Source organism: Pezoporus wallicus, unplaced genomic scaffold (assembly GCF_028554395.1).
Source record: "Pezoporus wallicus isolate ANWC-B61680 ecotype Strahan unplaced genomic scaffold, APGP_CSIRO_Pwel_v1 contig_7265, whole genome shotgun sequence".
NCBI classification, from domain to species: domain Eukaryota; kingdom Metazoa; phylum Chordata; class Aves; order Psittaciformes; family Psittacidae; genus Pezoporus; species Pezoporus wallicus.
The window spans coordinates 1-20,477 of NW_026635568.1; the positions used below are offsets into that span (position 1 = coordinate 1).

General features: G+C 58.1%; 1 protein-coding gene across 1 annotated transcript; it reads left to right on the plus strand.

Annotated features, from left to right (window-relative positions):
- The first annotated feature begins 10,262 nt into the window (after window positions 1-10,262).
- KIF3C (kinesin family member 3C) lies at window positions 10,263-19,610 on the plus strand. The gene is made up of 8 exons (XM_057396785.1): window positions 10,263-11,766; window positions 15,591-15,692; window positions 15,782-15,904; window positions 16,009-16,127; window positions 17,365-17,481; window positions 17,612-17,720; window positions 18,212-18,387; window positions 19,259-19,610. The coding sequence occupies exons 1-8, from the start codon at window positions 10,354-10,356 to the stop codon at window positions 19,350-19,352; spliced, it is 2,253 nt and encodes a 750-aa protein (XP_057252768.1). The 5' UTR covers window positions 10,263-10,353; the 3' UTR covers window positions 19,353-19,610.
- The last annotated feature ends 867 nt before the right edge of the window (window positions 19,611-20,477 follow it).

Genomic DNA, 20,477 nt, shown 5'->3' on the forward strand with positions numbered 1-20,477 from the left:
GAGCAGCTGCAGCCAGGCCCTGTGCTGAGGGGTGTTCCATCAGCAGCCTTGTGCAGGCTCTGCCAGAAACGGGGGTGAAAACCAGGCTGTCCCAGGGGCTGGCAGGGAGCACTTGGGGCCGTGGTGTGTTACGGACACAGGCAGCCGCATGGCGAGGGCCGGCCGCGCGGGGGTTTGGTCACAACTCCCACTGTCACTGTGCAGCAAGGCAGTGCCACCAGAGCCAAGCTGCTGAAGCCACACGAGATGGCCCCATAGGCAGGGGCTGCCACAGACCTCAGTGCTTCAGCGTGGGGAGGAGCAGCCCTTGCCGAGCCCACGCTGTCCCGCGGTGCCATCCAGCACGCTGCCAATTGCTTTTTGCTTACATAATTAAGTGTTCCGCAATCAGTGGTTTCCCACTGTTTGCAGAATGAGTTGCCTCAAAAGGTTTAATGGGAGTCGCGTCTCTCCCGCCCAGCGCTTCCCGAAGCACAGTTTAGCACAGCTCTGAAGGCAAACACGCAGGTTTCTTCCCTTTGTGTTTCGATTTCTCCGCCTTCACAGCTCCTGCTTGCAGGCACACGGGTGGGGGGGAACAAGCCTCCATCTCAAGAAGCCTTGAACTCTGTCAGTGGGTTCTCTCCGGGAGCTGACACAGCAGGGCGGGAGTTTGTGGCTTCACAGCGAAGGTTTATTTTTAGCACTTTGCTGGATCAGTTTAAGGGCACCATGTGAAATGCTTCCTGTTCGCAACTGGGCAGATAAGGAAATAACTGCTGGTACCCGTGGAGAGCTCTGCAGCGAGGGCACTGCCATGGGTACCAAGTGGGGCCCAATGGGCAGGCAGCTTCCAGCCACTCCCCAAAGGTGAGCACAAGCACATCGCTAGGTGTTTGCCCTACTGCTTACGATATCCTTTTGTCCTAAAGAGCTTGTTCATGGGCTTCAAAGGAGTTTACCTCTTAGGATCCTAGGGAGGAAGCCGTATGAAGTCACACATTTCCACACTGCAAACAAGACGAAGTATTTTCTGTGTGGTGTCTAAGACTGGCCCTGAGTTAAATGTTACCCCCGCAGGAACCAGTCCCAAGGAGACACCCCCATCAAGGACAAGGGCACCCTTGCTCTGGGTTGCTTGGTGGGATCCTCATTGGGAGACCATCACCGCAGCGCTGGTCAATTCGGAGATGTCCAGTGAGAGGTGGTGCGGTTCTCACAGCTCTCCCTACCACATCATCACAAGGTTCTTCTGTCCTGATCTCAGGAGGGCACCGATGTGATGTGAGAGGGATAATCACTGAATTAGGAAGAATGGGGTGGAAGGGAACAACCTCTTCCTGGCTGTCAGAGCCCACTTGCCAGGAGCACTGAGCAGCAGGAGTTGCAACACCACGCCGCAGATACGTGCCCTCCAGATCTCACTGCGGGCAGGGGAAAAGTGAATCACAAGGAGCGAGTTGCGCAACAGTTTGGGAAGGTTTGCCTGGGGAGAGCGGTGATGTGCCGGGCTGGCTGGTTACTCAAATCCTCTCACAGAGCAGGGCCCAGCCCTTGGTGTGCGCAGGGATGGAAGAGATCTTTGTCATCCAGGAGGCATCAGCAGCCACAGAGAACAAGCAGCTTTGTTTTCGCCAACTCCTCCCCCAGCCAGGGCAGGGACAAGAGCCCCACTGCTCAGCTGCAGGCACAGGTCGGGGTGTCTGAGGAGCTTCTGCTCCATTTCTTGTTCCTGACCTTGAGGGATGAGCTCCCATGGAGCCCTCTGGCACAGACCCTCCCAGCCCTTGGTCACCTCTAGCTCCCACTTCAGGAATAGCTGTAATCCAAAGCTTATGCAAGGACTAGAATCCTGGCAGAGGTGACAGTAACAGCCTCAGATGCTCAGGAGGTTAACTGAGGAGGAGCAGGAAAGGGGCTGAAGTTGCTTTACCTGGTGCCATGCGACATTATCCCCTTAGCAGCAGTTACCACAGCACTCTCCATGCTGCGACTACCCAGGCACCAGAAGGGGAGCTCTGAGCTGCAGCCACCCCTCTGCAGGCACATCAGTGGCCAGCTGCCTGTGTGATTTCGCTGTTGTTATGAAGGAAGGGGAACTCTAAATTAATACCAAACCATACCCAGGAGCTGGGTGAGACACCCCTGGAGAACCTCATGTAAGAAATAAGCTTTGGCAGAAGGATGAATTCCTGAGGAGGGGAAGTAAAAGTGATGCTTTTCTCCTTTGCAGATACTTGCATATATGCTGTTGGGTCTCACCAGGCTCCCCAGACACCCTCCTGCCTCCAGCTGATCTGTACAGGCAGGCCAAGCAGCTTCTGATACAGCTGTTCGGCAGCAGCAGGACATGCCAATGCTTGGAGCACCTCCTACCACCACTGCTGGTGAAGTCAGACTTTCACCGTTTTGGATCACACGTCCCTGCCTCCTACCACACCTACCTCCCAGGCAGGGCTGTAGTAGACAACCAGAGAATAACAGAAGCAAGAAAGGCAGCTCCACATTGCTGAAATGGGAACCCTCTCCCCCATTTTCTGTTTTATCTGGCACTACCCCACTGAGAGCAGGACTTGATCAGCACTTCCAGGCAGCAGGGAAGATGGAAAGGTCACGCAAGGCTCAGAACCTTTGGCAAAGGGCTCGATGTACCAGGCACATCTCATTTCTGCACAGTCACCTCAGCTTGGCTTCTGGCGAGGCAGTGCCAGCACAGGCAGCTCAGAAGGGCTCCCAGCGCATTTGGATATGTCCAAGGAGCTTTCTACCCTCGCTGCTGCCCAGTCCAGCTCCATGCAGTGTGATGGGGAAGACCTGCTGGCAATGTGACAGGCCAGACCTCCACCACGCGACAGGACAGACCTTGGCCATGCACTCGCAGGGGCTCTTTCCCTGCATTTTATGCTGGAGGACCTCGATCTTCCTGTGCTTCTGCCCCCTCCAAGAGGCTCAGCCCCTCTGCCTATTGCCAAAAGTTTCTGTTTTCTGGCCACAGCATCACTTGCTTGTGCTGGGTCATGATCCCACCCTACCACCGAGCGGGGGAAGAAGCTCCGCATTGTTGTCATCAGTGCTTTGCAGAGCCAGTCACTGCCTTGTTTTCTAAGGGTTTTCACCAGGCAGCAGAGCAGTGATTAGAACAAGGGGCTGAGAAGCAGCGATTGCTGGCTCACTGCTGCTGCTGAATGACGCTTTGACCTCTGGCAAGTAGCAGCACCACTTCCTCCGGTGCCCGGGGACTCGCTGGCGCAGAGTACACCACCCCCTATTCCTTATTCCTTGAGATCACTGAATGAAGGACTCCCTAGAAGAACGTTACAAAGGAAGATGAAGCATTAGTCCCTGGATCTGTGTAGAAAAGGGCCTGCCCCACATGCACTGAGGGTTTATTCTGCTTACAGGAGGGTTTGGAGGGATCCCAGGGAGAGCGTGGGAACACCCCAGTGCATTTGTTGAGCGCTGTACAACCAGAGCTCTGCCTCTTTCAATTACATCTTGCCAGCAGATTATTAAATCCTTTAATCTCTGAGCAATGATGCTGATCTAGTTGTCTTACAGCCATTGCTCACACCACATCTGTTGAAAACCCAGATCTGAGATAAAAGCCTGAAGCTTCCCACATGGTTGCCAGCCATCCCTTTCCCCCCCTCTCTCAGCTCTTGTGGGACAACAGCAGAAGTGGGAAGCGGGACAGTGGGGCACAGCCTGGAGGCTGAAGGACATCAGCAAGTGGCCACAGAGTTTCCCCAGGTCACACAGGACTCAGGGACACAGCTCTGGGGCTGTAGACAGGGCACATATGGCACGTGTAGGCTTGCTTTCAGCCTGCAGCCCCTGAAGCTGGGCAGGGCTGCAGCTCCTTCTAGCCCGGTATTAGCATGACCAGAGATCAGTGAAGTGGCACAAGATGCCGCAAAGCCATCCAGGATCTCAATAGGATTCATCCTCTGAGTTCACATCAGATGGTTTTCTCCACAAGGGCAGCCCCGGGGCCTGCAGGAGAGGCAGCATTTTGCAGTGGCATTTGTTCCTCATCCCCCATTCATCAGGAGGTGCATTTCATCACTCGGCTGTTTTAAGTGTCTGGGGGTCATGTGAAAAACGGGATGTTTCCTTTAACAATGTGCATGTGGATGGGAAGAGGTTGGAGCTCTGCACCCCAAGCTGGCTCCTGTACTGCTGCCACCGTCTAATTATAGAGGAGTCAGCTGCCGGCAAACTGATCCATCCTAAATCCAGGCTTAGTATGTGTGGTGCTTACCCCTCCAGCTCCCCAGCCCTTTCAGTTTGGGGTAAATCTTGCACCAGTGCAGTTCCCTTGCTGCCTTCCCAGGTTGCTGTGGGTGCTCCTGCCCTTTCCCTGCCCTCCTGTGTCATGCCTGAGCAGTCTCTGCTGCCCTATGAACACTCAGGTCGAGGTCCAAAAAAGCCAGAAAACCTCTGATCTCAGCCCAAAGGGTGGCCAGAGCCTGGGGCTGCAGCCGCTCGACACCGGGGATGCTCCCAGCAGCCACCAGCACGTCCCCCTCAGCGGAGTTCACCTTCCCCAGCTCTCCAGCACCGGCCTCTGCTTGCACTGCCTCTTCCCGTAGCTGCCAGGAGGTGGAGGCAGCCTGGTCCTGCCTACAGATTCTATAGAGGATGAACAGGAGCCAGTTCTGCCTTCAGGCCCTGTACAGGGAACCTGGCTCACTGGATCTGGGGTGTCCGGGCAGGGAAGCATGCATTTCCAGCACTGGTCAGGAGAGTTTAGCAGAAGCTGGAGGCTTATTCCCAGATGACTTTGCAGAAGTTGCATGGTCAGACACATCTCTCACGTCACAGAAAAACAGAAAGGTGTTCCATGCTGAAAGGGGAGACATGCTGGGGGTGGCAGCTTGCCCTGGAATTTGGAATGGGTGGCTCCTCAGCACCTTCCATGCTCCCGGGCAGTGCCAGGAAGAGAGTGCTGCTTCACAAGCTCACCTGGCACATCGAAACAGGGACACACAGGGGAAGCCTGGAGTGTCTAGCAGATGAGGAATACCACAAGCAGATGGGATTACGGCAAAGCTGAACTGCAAAACTGCCACAGAGGAAGGAAACAGGGAAAGAAATCCAGTGGATCTCTGGGAATGCTGATGAGCTGATGTTGGGGGAAAGCAGCAAAATGCCTCCTGGACACACACACACACACACACCAAGTCCCTTTCCCTGTGTAGAAGCCAAGAGAAGAAGGCAAGAAGGACCATTGGTGGGGGTCAAGCAAAAGTGTCCAGTCTGCTGGGACAGCATCATGCAGGGACATATCCTTTCCTCCCCAGGAGGACAGGTTTTCCTCCAGGGCTGGTCCAGCCAATACCAGTACCAGTTACTCAAACTCAAGAAAAAACCTGAGGAATGTCAACCCAGTGCTATGAGCACAGAGATCGTTGTCCCTGCTCCCAGCCCGTGATCTTCTCTATGTCCCTGCAACAGCATCCACAGAAGCCGAGGTCCCCACGGGGCTGTTAATGCCTCCTGGGACCCCACCGGCTGTGGCAGGCTCTGTCCAAAGGATGCTCATTGAGCCCCAGCACCATTTCCTGGTGGCAGCCGGGTTAGGAGGGTTTTGGCAGTGAGCCTCACTGAGCAGCACCAGGACCTAGGAATGAGGGACAATGGGGATGATGAGGAGGTGAGTGGAGGTGGAGGCCAAGTTCTGGAAGCTTTGAGATAACCTTGAACAAGGTTTTGGCTGGAGGGAGCTGGTGGCACTGGCCAGCTGTGCACCTGATGCATCCAGGGGCTGAGCACTGACTGCCCATGGGGAAATGGGGCTGTCGGTGGCTCAGGAGAGCTACTGCACCAGGACACATGGGGTACATCCCAGCACAGCCCTGGCACCCTTTCCCTTTGGTCACAACCCCGGCAGAGAGCCTGAGGTGGCCCAACCACCCCAGGGACCACTGAGCTGAAGGAGATGGGATGGGACCACAGGGTCCCGTGGGTGGCAGAACCTCACCACCAGCACCGGCACTGGGTGTCTCTTCCCTCCCACATCCGCCTGGCGAGGCAGCCAGGGAAACCCGAGAGGCTGAGGCAGACCATGGGAAAGGCATCTCAAGGTCTCCTGCTGCCCTGCTGCCAGAACCCGGCCCAGACAGGGCCCTGCTGCCTGTCCACCCTCACTGCCCCGCTGCTGCCATGCCATGGATGTCGAGCTGGAGGGCTCTCCATCACTGCCACCCGCATCAGCACAGCCTCTGGACTCACTGCAGGTGACAGTGGTGTGATTTGGCTGGAGCTGCTGCCGGAAACCTTCTTGGCTTGGCTGGGCTTCCCTCCCATGCCTCATTAATTCCTTAACAACTCTGGCCCGTGGCTTTGCCAAGTCTGGGCAGCCCTGGATCCCCTGGCCCCAGGAGATGCCTCACCCCGGGGGGCTGTCCCAGGATGAGGATGTTGGGTTTCCCAGCAGCTGGGGGGTACATGGGGCCACAGCCCCCCCCGGTTTCCCCCAGCCACCCGTGAGATCTGGGAATTGGCTTGTTTGGCATTTTCCAGCATTTTTTCGAGCTCAGAACGTCTCCCTGGAGCAAAGCTTGGCTGTGTTTCCATGGGAGTGTGGGGGACTCAGGCTCTTCCCATCTCATTTCATGATGGCTGCCAGCACAGCTCCCCTAGCATGGCTAGAAAAGGGCAACAGCCACCCATACTGGGGTCCTTGCCCCTGGCCACATGGGAAGCCCCCCACCTTGTTCCACAGTGGTCCAGGAGACCTGGCATGGGCAGGGTCAGGGGGCCTGTGAAGCATCACAATGGAAAAACCAAAGGGAAACTGCCCACAGTGCCCCTCCGCTCATTGCTCGGGGGCTGGCGACCACTGGCAGGCAGGATGTGGCAAGGTCCTGGATGGCAGGGATGGTACAGTGTCCAGGGGGTGCTAGTGTGTCCCAAAGATGGCTGTGGTGTCCCACAGATGTCCAAAGCATCCCACGGTTATCAATGTCCATGTGGTGGCTGCAGTGGTGACCACGGTGGCCCAGGAATTGCCATAACGTTGCAGAGTCAGCCACAGTGTCCCAGCATGGCTGCGGTGTCCCTGGAGTGACCACAGTGGCCACAGTCTTCGAGAGATGACTGTGCTGTCTCAGGGACAGCCTTGGTGGCCCAGGTCTGGCAGTGATGTCTCAGGGGTGGCCATGGTGCTGGGGACATTTTGGGGATGGGGTCACAGGGCTTGAATGGCACCCCACCATTCTGCGGCATCTGGACCATGTACTTTGTCCCGGCGAGCCCAATGTCACCCCTGGGATGCTCAGCCCTACCTTGGCCATGGCACTGATGCTGGTGTGGTACCCACAGCAAAGAAGGGAGAGGGCAGCATTCCTGGGATGCCATATAGATCATCAAACCCTGGAGCCTGATGGGAGTGGGTCGGTGCACCCCTCACCCCGCACGGGGACATGCTAGGGGGACCAGTGGGGCCTGAGTCACTGCACAGCTCCCTCCACCCCGGGACTCACCCTGCAGCCCACCTTGTGACTCAGGGTCTCCTAATAACCCCCCTCCCCAAGGGCACTCAGCCACCCATGCACCATCCGGCACCAGTCATGTCACCGGCACCCCCACCCAGCTAGGGCTGCCCTGGGGTCCCCCAGCCCACATCCCCACTTTGCACATGGGTGGGATAAAAGCAGTGGTGGGGTTCCCTGGGGCCACGCTGTGGTCCCCATACACACTGTATCCCACGTGGAACAAAGGGTGGGACGCTCTGTCCTGGCTGCTTTGGGGGCTGCTGTGGGGTGGGTAGCCCCAAGCCTCATAGTGCCCCTGGCCGTGTACACAGGGCTGGGTCAGTGCTCGGCAGGGGCACAGTAAGGGTCCACTGGGCTGCTCCAGAGGTCAGCCACGAGGCTAGTCCAGAGGCCACCAGCCAGCAGCAGTGTGCACTGCTCTGGTGCTGACACCTGTGGGTAAGGGACCGTCCCTGCATGGCACCCAGCCCTGAATGGCACTGTGCCCCTGCATGTCATTCTGCCCCTACTTGTCACCCTGTCACTATGTCACCATGTCCTCACAGGTCAGCCCAACCTGACATGGCATGCTGTCCCTACCTGTCACTCCCTCCCTACATGGCACTGCTCCTGACATGTTACCCTGTCCCTCTGTCCCTTTGCCCTTACCTCATGCCCTGCCTAAATATCACCCCCTTCGTATGGGTCACCTGACCCCTACCTGTCACCCCAGCCTGGTCTGTGGAAGATTTGGGGTCGGGGGGCTTCTGTGGGAGCAGGGCTATGTGCTCTTGAACCTGTCTGCCTTGAGGACTCTCATGCCACAAGCAGAACCAAGCAGCACCGAGGTCCTTGTCCCATGGTAAGGCCACTTCCCCTCCATCCCCCCTCCCCACCATCTCCATCACGTCAACCAAGGCCTCCATCCCCCCCTTGCATCATCCCTCCCATTCTCCTTCCACTCTCCCTCCATTCCTCCCTGCATCGCTGCTGCATCCCCCCTTTAATCCCCCTCCATCATGCCTCCACTGAAGCTTCCACCTGCCTCCATCCCCTCTCCATCCCTCCTACATCCCCATCTTCTCCCCAGCCCCCTGCATTCCCACTGCATTGTCCCTTGTCCCACTTCCATCTCCCCTCCAGCCCTGCTGCATCCCCCTGCTACCCCCCTCCACCGTGCCCTGCTTTTGTCCCCTGGTCCCCCTCCATCACTGGGGCTGTGCCTTCGGCGAGGTGACCGTGCCCTGCCCCTCAAAGCTCCTCTGGGAGTCAAAGGACTTGGATTGCACCAGACAGCCCTGCCTATGGCAGCAAATACCCTAATTAATTAATTATGGGATAATCTCTGGTTCTGGGGAACGGGTGGCTGCTGGGACTCGATTAACCACAAGAATGTTTAATCTCCTTCTGAAGCCCCAGCTGCCTGTCCCATAGAGTGCTGGGGATTATTCCCACTGGGCTGCAAGGAAGGGACAGGTCTGGGGTCCAGGACCTGGAGGCTTGGGGTGAGGGGCACACACAGCCTGGGGCAGCTCGAGGACCCCAAAGCACCACCAGGGTGGCTGGTGAGGGTGACGCTGCCCTGGCCTCACAGGAGATGGGCAGGGGGAGATACCTCTGTTCCAGCTGCTGGGCCCAAGGGAAGGGCTTTGTCCCTTTGCTAGGGTGCTGCCCTCCCCTGCTTCTATCCTCCACCCTGCAGCCAGCATCCCAGTTCTGCATCCTGCACCCCATACCATGTACCGTGCATCCTACAGCCCGGTCCTGAATCTGTATCCCACATCATGTCCCCTCCATCCTGCATCATCAAATGGTTTGGGTTGGAAAGGACCTTAAAGATCATCTTGTCTGACCCATCCCAGCCCTGCAGCCTTAATCTCACATCCTAGTCTTGCATTCTGCATTCTGCATCCCAAGCCTGCATTCCGCATCCCACATCTTGCACCCTGCATCTCAGTCCTGCATCCTTCATCACACATGCTGTACCCTGCATCCCGCCTCCCAGCCCTGCATCGTGCATTCTGACCCTGCATCCCAATCCTTTATCCCAATTGTAAATCCCATATCCTGCATCCGAGTTTTGCAGCCCACATTCCAATCCTGCATTCTTTATCCCACATCCTGCACCCTGCATCCCAGTCCCACATCCTTCATCACACATCCTGCACCCTGCATCCCAGTCCTGCATCCTTCATCCCACATCCTGCACCCTGCATCCCAGTCCTGCATCCTTCATCCTTCATCCCACATCCTGCACCCTGCATCCCAGTCCTGCATCCTTCATCCTTCATCACACATCCTGCACCCTGCATCCCAGTCCTGCATCCTTCATCCTTCATCACACATCCTGCACCCTGCATCCCAGTCCTGCATCCTTCATCCCTCATCACACATCCTGCACCCTGCATCCCAGCCTTGCATCCTGCATCCCAATCCTGTATCCTCCACCCAACATCCTGCACCCCGCACCCCAGGCTTGCATCCCAATCCTGCATCCCACATCCTGCATCCCGCCCCCCGCCCCGCTCCCTCCCCGCGGTGTAGCAGCACAAAGGCCGGACTACAGCTCCCGGCGTGCCCGGGCCGTGGTGCGGGGGGAGCCGGGGCCGCGCACCCTCCCGCCCGTGTCCTGCCCGTGCGTGTGCGTGTGCGCGGCCGGCAGCGAATCAGCCGCGCCGCCCGGCCCCGCCCGGCCCCGCACACGGGCGGTCGCAGCGGCCGCGCTGCCATGAGCGAGCGCCCGGCGGGGTCGCCCCGCCGCCCCCCGGCTCCCGCCGCCCCCCGCCCGCCGGTCCCGGCCGCAGCCCCGGCCTGGGGGATGCTGCGGGGACGGCGCGGCTGAGCCCCCCCAACCACCGCCGCCGCCGCCGCCGCCGCCGCCCCGCCCGCCGCCGCCATGGCCGGTAAGCCCCGCAGCGGCTGCGAGGCGCTGAAGGTGGTGGCCCGGTGCCGCCCGATGAGCAGGAAGGAGGAGGCGGCGGGCTACGAGCGCGTCCTGGAGCTGGATGTGAAGCTGGGGCAGGTGAGCATCCGGAACCCCCGCGCCTCCCCCGGGGAGCTGCCCAAGACCTTCACCTTCGACGCTGTGTACGACGCCAGCTCCAAGCAGGCAGACCTCTACGACGAGACGGTCCGGCCGCTGATAGACGCCGTGTTGCAGGGCTTCAATGGCACCGTCTTCGCCTATGGCCAGACGGGCACCGGCAAGACCTACACCATGCAGGGGGCCTGGGCGGAGCCGGAGAAGCGGGGCATCATCCCCAGCTCCTTTGAGCACATCTTCACCCACATCTCCCGCTCGCAGAACCAGCAGTACCTGGTGAGGGCCTCGTACCTGGAGATCTACCAGGAGGAGATCAGGGACCTCCTTGCCAAGGACCAGAGCAAGAAGCTGGAGCTGAAGGAGAACCCCGAGACAGGGGTGTACATCAAGGACCTCTCCTCCTTCGTCACCAAGAACGTGAAGGAGATTGAGCATGTGATGAACCTGGGGAGCCAGACACGGTCAGTGGGTAGCACCAACATGAACGAGCACAGCTCCCGCTCCCACGCCATCTTCCTCATCACCATCGAGTGCAGTGAGACGGGGCCGGATGGTGAGGAGCACATCCGTGTGGGCAAGCTCAACCTGGTGGACCTGGCTGGCAGCGAGCGCCAAAGCAAAATGGGGGCCCATGGAGAGCGCCCCAAGGAAGCATCCAAGATCAACCTCTCCCTCTCTGCCCTGGGCAATGTCATCTCCGCCCTCGTGGATGGCAGGAGCACACACATCCCCTACAGGGACTCCAAACTGACCCGCCTGCTGCAGGACTCCCTTGGGGGCAACGCCAAGACAATCATGGTGGCCACCTTGGGCCCAGCCTCTCACAGCTACGACGAGAGCCTCTCCACCCTCAGGTTCGCCAACAGGGCCAAGAACATCAAGAACAAGCCCCGGGTGAACGAGGACCCCAAAGACACCTTGCTGCGGGAGTTTCAGGAAGAGATTGTCCGGCTGAAAGCCCAGCTAGAGAAACGTGGCATGTTGGGGAAGAAGAGGAGAAGGAGCAGCCGGAAGAAGAAGGTGATGGATGGAGAAAGTGCTGCAGAGAACGAAGGGGAGGATGACAATGAGGATGGCCTGGAGAAAAACATGGAGAGCTACTTGAAGGAGCAGAAGGAGAGGCTGGAAGAGGAGAAAGCTGCTATCCAGGATGACCACAGCCTGGTGAGCGAGGAGAAACAAAAGCTGCTTCAGGAGAAGGAGAAGATGATTGAGGATCTGCGGAAGGAGCAGGAGGCCACGGAGCTACTGGCCACCAAGTACAAGGTATGTGTTGCCACGTGCTACTGTGAGCAATGCTGGGGGAAGACCTGCTTTGCCTCTAGCCCCCTGTGGGGAGCTTGAGAGGCTCCCAAGCAGGGTGTCCAAGCAAGGTGGGCTCCCAAGCAAGGTGCCCAAGGGCAGCCCCATGCTCCTGTGTAGTGTTCGGCTGGAGTTGCCCTCAGACATGGAGCTGCACGGGGACCTTGTGTGGGAGCTCTGAGGGCTGTGGGGCAGGAAGGGCCGTGGGGCAGTGGATCACTTTGCTGTGTTCAGTTCTTGTCCCTCTCAGCACAACAAAGCAGCTTGCAGCGGGGCAGGGGACTGATGCTGCACATTTGTCCCTGGTGGCCCCAGGAACGCACCCAGGGCTGGGGCTGGGACCGTGGCACTGCCTGCTCCCTACCTGCCCCCCATGTCCATCCCCATGGCTCCTGCCCCAGCCTGGGGATGCTGGGTGATGCGGAGCTGAGGGCAAGAAGGGCCACAGCAGCCCCAGCCCAGCCCCAGCTCTGTGCTGGCATCTGGGGCTGCCCCACTGCCATTCCAGCCCTGCCCCTCTCCCGGTGACCCTGGGGGTGTAAGCCCAGGGCTGGAGCAGTCGTGGTGATGGAGAAGGAGCCCCAGCACCCTGCCCCACCACATCACTCTTCAACACAGCCCCTCCGTCACCACGGTGGCCCAGATGCAGTGGCTGGTCTGGGGACCAGCACGGAGCTCTCCAGGCACGGACGTGCCTGGGGTTCTGGTCTCTGCTGGGGAATTCAGGGGCTAAGCAGGAGGATGCTCTTGTGCCTCCTCCCTTGCCAAAGCCTTCTTTGTTGCAGCCTCAGGGATGCGCAGCCAGGCCGAGGGATGTGCGGCCGTGCTCAGGGATGCATGATCATGCCCAGGGATGCATGGCCGTGCTTGGATGCCTGCACAGACACCTGCAGGCTCACAGTGGGACGTGCAGCGAGGGCAGAGCCATGGGGGAGGACACGGGTCGCCCGCTGGCATTCCGGGTGTCCCATGGCGGGTATCCTGGTGGAGCAGGATGCTCGGCGTGGAGCGGGGGTCCCCGCAGCCGTTCCCTGCACTGCCACCACGGTGGAGTGCAGGTTGTCACTGGCAGCCATCCAGCGCGGTCTCCTCGTCCGGCACGGTGCAGTGGAGCTGGCTCTGGGCCACTGCATGTCCTGTAACTGCTGAGTAACAAGGCAGGGCCGGAGGTGGGATGATGCTGCATCCTTTTTGGTGGCCTTCGGCACTGCTGTGCAGGCCGGGACCCTCAACCCGTGGGGGTACAGCACACTCACAGCAGTGACGTGTAGCCCCAGGGGGCAAAAATCCCTCTGGAGCCAGCGATGGAGGGCAGAGCCTGCTATGATGCTCACCCCAGTAGGCACTGCCCGGGGCCAGGCAGGAGACATCACAGCCTTGTGGCCCACTCAAACGCTTAATGGCTTCATAGTGACTGTGGCAATGGCAGATGTAGTAACCGGGGGGACACAGGGTGCCCCACACATGTGTGGGTGATGCAAGTTGGACCCTGTCCTGCTGTCACACTCATGGGCTCTCTGGCACAGCCAGGGCCCAACCCTGCAGTCTGGCTGGGACATGTGGGCAGCTTGGAGAGATGGGGGCCAGATGTGCATCTCAGTGCCCAGATGTGCACCTCACCACCCAGATGTGCACCGTGGCACCCAGGAGGATGGGCCGTACCTGCAGCTCCTCAGGGCCCCTTGCCTGAGGGCTCTTCTGGGTGCTGAGACAGGGGTCAATGGCCAGGAAAGTGCCAGGGAAGTCACTGGGTGCCGGAAATGAGAGGCTTAGCGTTCAGTCTGTCCCAGGCACTAAAGAAGATTGGGAGTCATCTTCATTAAAAGGAATAAATGCTTCGGCAGGGGGGAAACGGCAGCGCTAAGAAACCCCCTAATCCCACGCGAAGGTGGCAGCCTTCCCCATGGAGAGGTGTGACAGTGTGCTGCCCTGGCCAAGCGTCATCCACATGCGCACCTGGTCCCCTCCCTGCACCCCAGCAGGGTTTGGAGGACACTCGTCATCACAGGATGCAGTTAGAATCAAGACAAAGGAGGAGGAGGGGTGAGGGACCCTTTAATGCCTGGCCAATGGCACCCAACCGAAGGTGGCAGGGCCAGGAGGAAGGAGGAATACCCATCACTGGAATTGAAGGGGCTGGGTGGGCACCCATGTGAGGTTGTGCCCCATAGCTCTGAATGGCTGTGAGGGTGGTGGAAGGTGGGAGCTGGTGGTATGGACATGGGGGTTGTCCCACAAGTGCTGGGGGGCTGCTTGCATGTCCCTAAAGCCCCACACTGTGCACCCCCACAGTCACCCCGCATGGGAACTGGGGAAGGGAAAAAGCAGGGGAAAAAATAGGGAGAATAAGAGTATTGTCCCAGATAGCTGTTGGTCGCCGGTTTGTCCAAGCCCCCGCCTCTGTGCCCATGGTGGTGGTCGGGAGACACAGCACCCCCAGGGAGAGCTCTGCCTAAGGGGGTGTGTGGTGGCCCCAGTGAACACCGTGTGTGCCCCCGCAGTGCTGGCATCTCCCATGGTGTGGTGTGGTGGCACTCCCCCCTCTCAGGGCCTTCGCTGTGTCAGTGGGGGTGTCCCAGGGGTCTGCATGTGGGGAAGAAGCTGTCGGTGCTGCCGCTGTGTCTGGGACATTAATTTTTAAAGGTGTGTGTGGTGATTGGATCCGTCCCTGCTCACGTCCCTGAGGTGCAGCGGTGGGGGCATGCATGTGTGCACACAGGCTGTGTGTGTGTGGATGCACATGCTGCATGTCAGCGCTCCCCCATCTCACACGTGCACACACGTCGCAGGAGGACACACATGGGAACCACGTTGTGGTGCGAGGCTGCTGTGGCGGCCCAGCAGGGCTCCCGGCCCCATGGTTTCCAGACAGGGATGGCTGTGCACACGCATGTTGGATGTGTGTGTGTGTGTGTGTGTACAGGCACACGAGTGTGCATGCATGACTGTAGTAATGTGTGCATCCATGGAGTAAATGGGAGTGTGCATGTGTGTGAGCACCAATGTCTGCATACTTGGGCATGCTTGTAGCAACGTGCATGCACGTGTGTGTGTACATGTGCATGTGTGCACGGGTTTGACTGTGCACAGGCATGTGTGTACATGGGTGTATGCATGTACACCGATGGGTGTGTGCGTGTGTGAGCCCTTTTCCCCTTAGGAAAGCTGGCATGGGGGTGACAGGGTGGGGTGGGATGGGATGGGATGGGGAAGTCAGGGTGGATACAGATTTGGCTGAGCCATGAGAAGTGCAGCTGTGAGTGGTTTCCCTGCTGCATTTTCCTTGGGAAGTCCCAAGGGGCTTGAGACAGAGCCCCCTGCCTGGCTTGGCACAGCTCAGCATGGTTTGGCATGGCTTGGCATGGCTCACACAGCTCAGCTGGAGGTGGGAGGCCAGGGCTGGGGCCCCACTGCCGGCAGCTGCTGCACATCCGTGGTGTCCCGCTGGCTTGCAGCTGTGCGGAAGGAAGTGGGACCCAAAACAGCCTGGGCTGAGAGCCAACGGCCCCAAGCCACATCCTCATAGAGGGGGCACATCGCTTGCACCCCTGGCTAATGCACCCAGTGTTCAGCATGGGGCTCATGGTGTCCGTGTGCAGCCCCCTCCCCATCAGTGGAAGCATGTGTAAAAGCCCCCGCCGCCTGAAAGCGGGGGTGAGGACACAGTGCCCAGCACAGGGACCAGGGATGGGGGTGACCCCCTGGCAAGGGTGGCCTGGTACAAACCCCTCAGGGGTGTGGGGTGGTAGAGCCGTGTTCTGACCCCCCACCCTCCTCTCCCCCCCCAGGCAATGGAGAGCAAGCTGCTCATCGGCGGCAGGACCATCGTGGACCACACTAATGAGCAGCAGAAGATGCTGGAGCTGAAGCGACAAGAGATAGCTGAACAGGTAACAGCACTGGGGCCTGCAGGTGATGGGGGTGTCCTGGGGGGACGGTTCCCCCTCCTGACTCTGAGTGTTTCCCCCTTGTGTTGCAGAAACGCCGGGAGCGGGAGATGCAGCAGGAGATGCTGCTGCGGGATGAGGAGACCATGGAGCTGCGGGAGACTTACACCTCCCTGCAGCAGGAGGTGGAGATCAAAACCAAGAAGCTGAAGAAGGTGAGAGTGTGGTTGTTGGGGATGATCATCCCTTCAGCCACCAGAGCCCTGGGGCTCACTGCAGGCCCCAGGCTGTGGGGCTGATGGTCTGTTCCTCTCCCCAGCTGTATGCCAAGCTGCAGGCCGTGAAGGCAGAGATCCAGGACCAGCACGATGAGTACATCCGTGTGCGGCAGGACCTGGAGGAGGCACAGAATGAGCAGACACGGGAGCTGAAGCTCAAGTAGGTGGTTGTGTGTCCCCTGCAGCCATGCAGGTCAGAATTGGGGTGCAGAGCGCAAAGCTGGGTGCTCAGGGCGGAGCTAGGGTATGCAGAACAAAGCTTAGTTATGTAGAGCAGAGCTGGGGTGCGTGGAGCAAAGCTGGGGTGCACAGAGCAGAAGTGGGTTATGCAGAACAAATCCGGAGTGCACAGAGCAGAGCTGGGGTGCGCAGCCGGAGAGAGCGATACGCCTGCTGACAGGGACATGTGAGCACTTCCTACCCCAGAAGGTGTAAAACATATTTACACCTCTTGAGCTGGGTGAGTCACATGCACGAGTATTAAAAACTTGCTGAGAAAGGTGAGAAACCACAAAATACAGAAGCAGAAATGCCAGTACAGCTGCAGTGTGGGCTGTGGGTGAGTTATGGGACCTCACAGTGGTAGCTGGAGGTGGGTGTCCTCTGGGGGCACCTGGAGACTGCTCCAGCCCCAGCATAGTCCTCAGAGGAAGAGCAGCTCAGGGGACCTTGGGGTGAGGCCCTGCCCTGCGGGAGCTTCTGGCACAACAGTGGCAAAGCCATATCCCCTCCAGGAACCTCTAGCAGGAGATGCATCTGCTGGTGTACCACCCTCAGTGAGTGTGTTTTCACTTCAGCAGTAACTATTCAGTGTCTTCACAAAACCCCACCCAGCCATATATCTTAAGCATCTTCAAGATAAGATATTTATCCTTTTACTAGAAACAAACTCTCACCTCTAATTTTGCTGCCTTTCTCTTCAGACATGACTCAGACTTTTTAAAAGCTGGGAACTCAATGGAGCAACTCAGCAGTGCAAAACAGTTTTCTGTAGTTGCTTGATTTGCCCCCCCAGAATATGGAAAAAACGATTCCCCTGGGGTTCATTTTGCATCACTGAGCTTTCCTTTATCATCTGGTCAGGCAGCAAGGAGCAGACGGGGGTTCCTGCTGGAGGAAGTCTTGCAGAGCTGCCTATGTCTTCTTTCCTCTCTGATGACTGTCTTCCTCTGCCCCCACTCTCCTGCCTGTCTTGCCTCTCTGTCCTATTGCCTCACCCTCTCAATTTCTATCCTGTTTCCATCTTCTGTATGTTTTCTCATTTCCCTGTGCTGTCTCCCTGACATCCCTTTCCTTTCCCTTTCTGACCTGCTTTTGGTCACTTGTCACATTAACTCCTTCCTCTCCTACTCCTTCCCCATCTTTGCTCCCGCTCTGTCTCTTGGCCGGTCACTCAGGTACTTGATTATCGAGAACTTCATCCCACCAGAAGAGAAGAACAAGATCATGAACCGCCTGTACTATGATGGTGATGAAGACCAGTGGAAGTTCCAGCCACTCGTGCCCACTGGAGGGTACGTTCCTGTTCCTGTCCCCGACCCATGTGCTGCCTCCTTCAGACACGAGGCCTCTCACCATTTGGATGGGTTTTTAGTAGGTATTTATGTTCTTTACTACATGTTATTCTCTTAATTTATGTTTTAGAAACAGCAACCAAATGAAGAAGCGGCCTACCTCTGCAGTGGGGTACAAGAGACCCATCAGCCAATTTGCCCGCGTGGCCATGGCCATGGGATCTCATCCTCGATACCGGGTAAGTGAGGGAGCACTGCTGTGTGCCAGGGGGACAAGAAGTCATTGGATAAATGTGATGAATGGATGGATGGACAGACAGACAGATGAACAGTGGGAGAGAAGGTGAAGTAAACAAGCCCATCATGATTTGGGGTACATCAGTTCAAGCTCCCGGCTTTATTCACCCACTTGGCAGGATCGGTGGCCATGCTTTCAGCTGGTCCATGAGCTGCTAGCTTGGTGGCTCTGACAGCTCCTGCTGTTCAAAAGGACAGGGCCATTCAGCCTTACCTGCTGGTCTCAGCCCCAGGGAAGACCAGGAAGGGCAGAGCCATGAGCCTGAACCCCAGTGTGGAGCTCGCACTGTGGCTGTGGCAGCCAGAGGAGAGTCCCACTCCCTGGCGTGCTGGTCACCTTCTCTCAGTGGCATGGACTTGACAGAGCTGGTGCTGTTTTGAGACATGCAGTGACTCCTCATGTTAGTTTTCCCTTTGCCCTGTCCTACTGCAGGCTGAGAACATCATGTTCTTGGAGCTGGACCTCTCCCCTCCAGCTATCTTTGAGTTTGAGCGGAGCAGGGACCCGGCAGAGCAGGACCCCCGGGCTCTGCACCTGGAGAGGCTGATGCACCTGGACAGCTTCCTGGAGCGGCCGGTGGCCTCCCGGGTGAGGAAGTCCCGCTCCTGGTGAGTTCTGCTGGGGACAAGGGGGGACTCATTTGTGCTGCAGTGCAGCTGGCATGCTCCATGTGGGCAGCGCTTGGGCTTAGGGCAGGCAGAGGAGTCATGGCAACCTTGTTCCTTCTGGGGTTGAACCTGGCCATGAGCTGTTGGGGTGTGATCAGGTTTTAAAATATGGCTGACATTGCTTTGGTAACAGTTGTAGGATGCGTATTAAAACAGGTGATATAATTATATCCATCCCAGTACAGGAAAGTTCTGCATATGTTGGGGCTGGTCCAGAGGAGGCCATAAAGATGCCCCAAGGGCTGGAGCACCTCTGCTATGGAGACAGGCTGAGAGAGCTGGGCTTGTTCAGCCTGGAGAAGGCTCTGGGGAGACCTTAGAGCAGCTTCTAGAGCTTAATGAGGCTGACAAGAAAGCTGTAGAGGGGCTTTTGACAAGGGCCTGTAGGGACAGGACAAGGTGGAATGCCTTTAACCCAACAGGGGAGACTGAGATGAGATCTGAGGCAGAAGTTCTTGGCTGTGAGGGTGGTGAGGCCCTGGCACAGGTTGCTCAGAGAAGCTGTGGCTGCCCCATCCCTGGCAGTGTTCAAGGCCAGGTTGGATGGGGCTTGGAGCAACCTGATCTAGTAGAAGGTGTCCCTTCCTGTGGCACAGGGGTGGAACTGGTCCCTTCCCACCCACACCGTTCCTGTGATTCTGATATACATGTATCTCAGATGGTGAGACACAAGGTATTGTCCTGCCCAGCATGTTAGGGGCATCCTTTAGTTCTTCCTGTATAGCAAATGACTGAGAAAGCGGATGTGGGGCAAAGCGGGAGGCAGGGGAAGGGGAAGGAGGAGGAAACCAGGTTTTCTCTGTCCATCCAGGTGCCAGACGCCGCGGTCACTGCCATCCTCAACCACTCATGTCTCCCTCACCTCCAGCTCCCCGTGCGCCGCCACAACGCCAGCTCAGGAGTGACGTCCTGGACCCCTTGTCCCCTTGCACTGCCTCGCAGTGAGGACTGTGCCGTGCCGGCAGCCCAGGAGGGGGCCCCAGCCGGCAGCATCTCCACCGGTCCCGGTTCGTCTTTGTCTTCAGCTACTGTGTGTGCGCGTGTGTTAGTGTGAGATGCTCACGAACAGCCCTCTGGGGCGAGGGGAGCTGCCCCCTTCTGCCTTCTGCCCCCTCCCCAGTCTGGATCTGTCACTTTATTTATTTAACGTATTTATTTATGGAGTGGTTGATGCGCAGAGTCAGGAGGTGCGGTCGCACAGGAGGACATCCAAGGCTGGCAGTGGGCACCACGCGGATGCTCCTCAGGTACGCTCAGCTCCCAGCCCTCCCCACTGGAGGACAGGGCTGGGGACACCACCAGGGTGGGCACTGCTGGTGTCCTGCTCACCGTCGTGCTCCGCAGAGCAGGCAGGAGGGGGCAGAGGCCCCTCTCTGGTGGCTGTGGCAGGTGAGGCAGCCCTGGACTCTGGTGCTGTGTTTGCTTTGCTGGATCCCAGAGAATTTGGTGATTTCTACAATGATTTGGAGACTTCCAGAGGGACTCTCCAGCCTGCGTCAACACCAGTGGCAGCAGTGACATTTCATTGACTTTTGGGCATGGCTGTCACTCCAGGAATGCCAGCTCCATCTACAGGGAGAGCTTGCAGATTAACAAAACCAAGTCAGTCCTGGTGGTGCCAGGACTTTGCTCACCTGTGCTGTGCTCTGGAGGTGGCTGGCCATGTCACATTCAGTTGCCGGACACCTGGCGTGCTCCCATCTCTGACAAAGTGGGTGTTTAACTCCTAGCAGCAAGAACAGCAGATGGAAATCTCTGTCCATTTCTACCCACACCTCCTCAAGACACATCATCTGGGGAGCCATGCTGCCTACATGAAGCCGGTGGTGACAGCGTCCACCATCCTGGCAGCTAGAGGCAGTGAAGAAATGCAGGACAAGGCAGTGATGCCCAGAGGAGTGATGCCAACATCACTCTCATTGGGCTGGGTAATATGGAGGTCACCTTGTTGTTGGGAGAAATTTCCTGGTGTTGCATGGTTGTGGAGGGATGGATGTGAAACAGGTAATGGGTAAGAGGGCAAGACACAA